The sequence below is a fragment of the Zingiber officinale genome, chromosome 2B (genome assembly GCF_018446385.1).
Source record: "Zingiber officinale cultivar Zhangliang chromosome 2B, Zo_v1.1, whole genome shotgun sequence".
Lineage (NCBI taxonomy): Eukaryota > Viridiplantae > Streptophyta > Magnoliopsida > Zingiberales > Zingiberaceae > Zingiber > Zingiber officinale.
In genome coordinates this window covers 5,267,436-5,273,589 of record NC_055989.1, presented here as the reverse complement: position 1 = coordinate 5,273,589, position 6,154 = coordinate 5,267,436, and the positions used below count along the sequence as shown (strand labels likewise).

At 35.5% G+C, this 6,154-nt stretch overlaps 1 protein-coding gene across 2 annotated transcripts; it reads right to left on the bottom strand.

Moving 5' to 3' along the window:
- Window positions 1-1,077: 1,077 nt before the first annotated feature.
- LOC122045170 (nuclear pore complex protein NUP58-like) lies at window positions 1,078-5,382 on the bottom strand. Of its 2 annotated transcripts, none has more exons than XM_042605271.1 (6): window positions 4,824-5,382; window positions 4,356-4,470; window positions 2,631-3,092; window positions 1,912-2,452; window positions 1,423-1,463; window positions 1,078-1,329 (listed from the first exon to the last, which is right to left on the bottom strand). In XM_042605271.1, exons 1-6 carry the CDS (start codon window positions 5,156-5,158, stop codon window positions 1,291-1,293), a joined length of 1,533 nt encoding a protein of 510 aa, XP_042461205.1. In that variant the 5' UTR covers window positions 5,159-5,382; the 3' UTR covers window positions 1,078-1,290. The 2 variants fall into 2 exon arrangements, with proteins under 2 accessions (XP_042461205.1, XP_042461206.1); XM_042605272.1 differs by having other exon boundaries at window positions 1,423-1,457.
- Between the last annotated feature and the right edge of the window lie 772 nt (window positions 5,383-6,154).

Below are 6,154 nucleotides of genomic sequence, written 5' to 3'. Positions count from 1 at the left end.
TAAAAAACAACAAAAAATAAAAAATAAAAAAATAGAAAAAACGTGAAAATTTTAAAAAAAGGTAAAAATTAATAAAAAAATGTTAAAAAACATTAAAAAATAAAAAAAAATAGAAAAATGTAAAAAAAACCTAAAAATTTTAAAAAACCTAAAAAATAAAAAAGTAAAAAAATAAAAAAACTTTAAAAAATTAAAAAAAATTAAAATAGAAAAATATAAAAATAAAGAAAAACATGAAAATATAGTAAAATATAATAGAGTTTAAATATATAATAATAATAAAAAAAACGTGAAAATATAATAAAATATAATAGAGTTTAAATAATAATAATAATAATAATATTATTATTATTATGTATAGTTGATTTTGTAATTAAGGGTAATATAGTAAAATATCATTAAAATTTTCAAACAACCATGTTTTTGTTATATTATCTAAATTGAACTAAACAACCTAAATTGAACCAAACAACATTTAATTATATTTTATTCCCCATAATCAAACGCATCCTAAGTGTTTTGTCGACGCTCATTAATTTAAATTTATACCCGTAATAATACATGTTAATTTTAATTGCATATATATTAATAGGATCGTATAATCTAATCCCGACCGATATAATTTTAACTTTAAATAGATTCTCCGTTAAGATCACGATTCTACCCACTAATGTCATGCCCCAGATGATGTGGAACTGAAACTCGGCCTACAGGCCGGGTGGGTGTCAATCGAGATCAAATCCTCTGTCCCCAAATTTATCTGTCCCCGTGTCCCCTTACCGATCAGACAGACCAGATTACATCTCAAGGACGTCTTGCACATCACGAGGATATTGCACACATCTTAAAGATGTCATGATACCTTAAGATGTAATCTAATCTGTCTGATCGGCAGGGAACACGGTGACAGAGAAAGTTGGGGACAGAAAATTTGATCTGGTGCCAATCTGACCATGCCAGTCTGGTTTCGGCTGGACACGAAACGATCCATATCATGCCAGACCTGAACTGCCAGTCATTTGGCACCTCTGTAAACAATAGCAAAATACAAAACAAATTGGTGAAATGCACAATTACTGTCATCGTAACTGTCTGATTTCGATAAATCTACTCAGAAATAAATAGATCCATATTAAAACTCCATTGTTTCTAGATTACATACATGGTCGAACACCACGAATTAATAGAAAATGCTCTTTAGACTCTAAATTAGATGCGGGCGCGGTCACTTGGCACGATAAGAATCCCCATTTGGTTGCAAGTTATAAAGCAGATGAACTGGTCGAACGACTAACGCCTGCTGGTGCGAGATTTTGGCCTCGATGATTTCTGCAAAAGAGAGGTGATGGTGTGTGATGATTTTGTGAGTATCCAAATACAAATTTTAAGAAAAAAAACAGAGAAGTTTATGTATAAACTCACAGATGGTCCGAAGCTAGCACCCGAACCACCAGTTCCTGCACCTAAACAAAACAACCTTGTTAAACATAGAACTATAACACAAATGTTTATGGACTAGGTTCTGCGGTTGAAGGGGTCGACTTAACATTAATCGTCGTAATGCAATCATTAGAGAGAAAAGGTTTGTTACATGTCTTCGCCTCTAAGAAGGAAAGCATGAAGACTAAGAGTGAATACGAGAAATCCAAGACCAACATAAATATGTATTGGCCGACGATGATGGTAAGCGGTTGTGTGGGAGGCATGTAACATGTTTAGCAATCATATGTTCAATATCTCTAAGGATGATTGTATTCATATTCTATGAGCGACAAGCTTAACTCTAGCAGCCCATAAAGCTGCCTCTGTTAAACAAAAAAATAAACATGAGACAAAAAAAACATGGGTACTCTATCATGGGTAAATAGTTTGATAAGGGTAAATACAATAAAATAAATATTGTACATGTACCTGCCGCAGCGAGCGGTGTCGAGAAAAGTGAGCTACCCACCGGAGTGGATCCAAATGATGAAGTATTAATTGCCAGTCCTGAGGGAGTTTGAGTAGAACCAAATAGAGATGTAGAAGGAGTACCAAATGGTGTCGACTGTAGCGAAAATCCGGAGGAACCAAATAAGGTGGATGTAGGAGAAGGTGCTGTGGGGGTTGAAAAGAGGAAAGAAGAAGAGGAAGATGCAGTAGGAGCTGAGGATGGAGTACTAAATAATGAAAATCCACTTCCAGAAGATGCTGCTGAAGGTCCAGCAGATGGCTGCACAGAGCTTGTTGAGGGTGCCACCAAACTAGTAAATGCACTAGAAACTTGGCTAGTTGGTTGTGCAGATATTGCAGGCAAATGCAACGTTGGATGAACTCTTTTGGCAGCAGCTTCCTGTTGAGCTGCTTCTCTTCTGTTAGCCTCAAGAAATGGATCATTCACATTGCCTTGCCGGCGCTGATCAGCAAGATATGCTGTCTTCATTGATTCAACATGCTGGTGAAGATTCTCCACCTGCAATCCAAACAATAATTAGATAGCAAAAGGCAAAAATATCCACTACTAGCATACGAAGAGACTAATTACTCAAATTCCAAAAGAAACTAATAAAAAATTGCCCTTTAAAAATTAAAAGCAATCCTCATAATGATGAGGAATTTTTAACTATGTAGGGAATAATTAATCATCTAACCTTGGCAGCCACATGAATAAAAAAATCATGGACATTGGAAACCACTTGTGGCAAAGAATCGAGAGAATTTGAACTCATTCTCTTATTATCCAACATTACTAGCTGTTCTACTTCTTCAATCCATTGGTAACACTCAGTGAGATACTTCTCAAATCTGGCAGCTGTTTGTTCCATGAAGAGAGATGGCCTTTTAGGTATTCCACGATAAAAATCAAAAACTGGTGCCACCGAGCCAGAAGCCAATTGATTGGTTTGCTTTGAAGCGGTTCCATATCCTGTATTTGGGCTTCCAGATGCCACATTTGAAGAGGTTGGGACACTCTGACGAAGAAAGCTTGACCTTAACATCATATATGAGCGAATGGCAAATTCAGTATCCCACATCATTTTATTTGCAGACGCCATTAGATCTTGGACAGAAACTTTTTCCCTTTCCATTGCAGCAGTGATAAGCCCAAGCTCCTAAATATCAAAATAAGACCCACTATGCATTAATTGATGCACAAGTATGATAAGTACAGTAGTACTAATAGACAATCTAACATACATAAGCAGAGCACATTGCTTGTCAGAAATTGAACCTAGATGCATGGTGCTATGACTTCAAGATAAAATAGAAATACAAAATCAAGCCAGAAGATGTTGGACATGTGCAAGGTAAGCTAATCTTCATTCTATACATGCTATTTCTCCCATCATGGCCACCTTCAACATCAATTATGGATGGAAGGAATTTTAAAACTTAATGAAAAAACCAAAGAAAAAAAAAGGCAAAAGAATTCAAAATGCAATATAAAAAATACAATGGCATTCATCTACTTAAGGATAGCAGCAATCCATGTAGAATATTGCATTGGAATCAGATGGTAATAACAATTCAATTTGAGGTCTATGTTACAGATTATTAAGTGGTAGGTGAAGGTGATAAAATCACTGTGGTGATTTAAACTTCAAGTATGACACAAAGATGTTTATTATATCTCTGTTAGGAATGTCCTGCAATACTGAAGATGATGCAACAAATAAAGATTTGTTTGACCAAATAATTTAATATGGAGCAAATCATTGGGATGCATTGGAATCACCATCCTTTGACAGCCAACAAATCACCCTACAGGGGATGATCCAATCACCAGGGTGATTTGTTATCAATGTATAATTAAATTATTAAATAATGGTGTCACATAATAACTTTGTCTAATGAGAAAACTAACAAGTAACTTAATAGAAATCGCACCAATTGCAAAGTTCACCCAATTAGGGGATGATCCAATGACCATGGTAATTGTAATAAAGGTATGATCAAATTACTATATAATGGTATCATATAACTTCACAATTTCCCTTAATGAGAAAAATAACCAGACATCACCCCAATTGTAAAATAATTACAATCTGACAGCAGAAAAGCTGTTTAAGATAACTAAAGATAGCTAAATATGGAATAAATTTTTGGATGTAATAACTTTCATTTGTCATCCCTGTGAGATACCATGCCGGAACTTATATCTAGGAACCAGACAAGCACATGGTGTGCTTGTGACGTCCAATAACAGCTCAAATCCCTTTCTATTTAAGAGAGAAAGAAAGTACATATTTTTTTTCTTTGTGGAATTTAAACTTTGCAAGTTTAGAAAGAATGAAGAAATTAGCGCCATGTAAAGGCATTTACAAAATGACTGAAGAACCAGAAAGAGAACAAAGCAGCAAAGAAAAGACTCAAACCTGAATGATTCGACTGGAATTAGCCTCGAAACTGTCACCTGATACAGATGAATCGTAAAGCCGACTGCATTGATCCAACCTTTGGCTCTCATGCTTGTACTCCAGAATCCGCTCCCTACACGGTAAAAAAATATAATGATAAAGAACACAGACGCAAAGATTACCTACACTGAATCAGTAGAAAAAGGATGTCTAAACCAAATAGATATGCAGGTAGTTAGAACGAAGTAAATTAGTGAAGGGAAGATTAACCAAAATTGAATGAAAGGCAACTCAAAATTTCATAATCCTGTGAAGGTTAAATAAAAAAGAATCCACTTTTCGTTTCTGAAAGGCAGTAAATCTTAAGTAAGAAGCTAGAAAATTTAACAAGTCGGAACAAAAAAACCATACTTTTAATAAAAGAAACAACCGAACAAGAAAAACAAAAAGAGACATAAAAAAAACAAGGGGGCAATATAAGCATACTCAATTTGCAGAAGCAGTTTCTGTGAGTCAGGATGCAGATCCTCCCAATTGGTATTATATCCTGCCGGCGCCCTATCCTTTGTATAAAGCAAAAACTGCTGCTGCGGGACAGTACTTGCAGGCTGCTGCTGGTGCTGTATTTGGATCTGCTGCTGCGGCTGCGGCTGCGGCTGGAACTGGAATGGCGATTGCTGAGATAGCTGCTGCTGCTGCTGCTGCTGCTGCTGCTGAATCTGAGGATTTTGGAAGAGCGAAGACTGTTGCTGTGGGGTCTGGAACGGCGAAGGCTGCGGCAACTGTAGTTGGGGCGGAGGAGTCTGAAAAGAGAACGCCATTTGCTCTTCCGAAGGCCAACGCTTCCACCACCACCGTTGATTGGCGGCGAGCCGGCGACTGTAGAGACGGAAACCGGGATCAAACTGGCAAATTGGGGATTGGCATCAATTTGCAAGACGACTAGAGCGGGAGAAGCGCTGAGCTTCGGAGGATAAATAGAAATTGCAAACCCTAACGACAGAGGGGGGTTCGAATTAAGCACGGCGAGCCCAACTCTGCTTCGTCAAAAAGACTATATTGCCCGCCAAATTAAGACGTTTTAGCCCGTCTAGGTTAATGGCTCGTCGAAAATCTATATAAATATGTGATTACCGGATATAATTTAGTTTAATATTTTTAGTATTATTCCCGATTACAAAATTAATCGTACATATTATTTATTTTTTTTCTTTTATAACTTTACATTCCTTTTAAACTTTACGTTTTTTTAATATTTTTTTTTTAACTTCCGTGTATACATAGATATTATATTTCAAAAATACTATTTTTTTATAATAAAATATCATATATTTTTATGCCTTATTTTTTGACTGTATTAAAACAATTTATTTATTTAGATATTTTAATCTATAACTCAATTTAATATTTTACAATATTATTCTTGATTACAAAAGCAACCCCACACACACACATATATATATATATATATCAAAGAATAAAATTTTATTTTTAAAATAAAATATCATATATTCCTATTTTTTTTAAATTTTTGTAATTTAAAATAGAATTTTCATTATAACAATTTTAAGGTTATTTTTATACCAAAGTGTAAATATAGGAGGATATTTTGGATAAAAAAAATTTTACTAAATCAAATAATATTTTTGCTAATAACCTTTGATCCTGTCCGAATTGTGAGTTGATGAAAGCTGGGGACGTGACGCTCTCTGCTGGCTCCACGTAGACGTCGAGATGAGGTGGACCTCCGACGAACCTGCAACAAAGTCGAGGCGGGAAAGGGTTCTCGGACGACCCTTCGACGCTCAAGTCAGGCG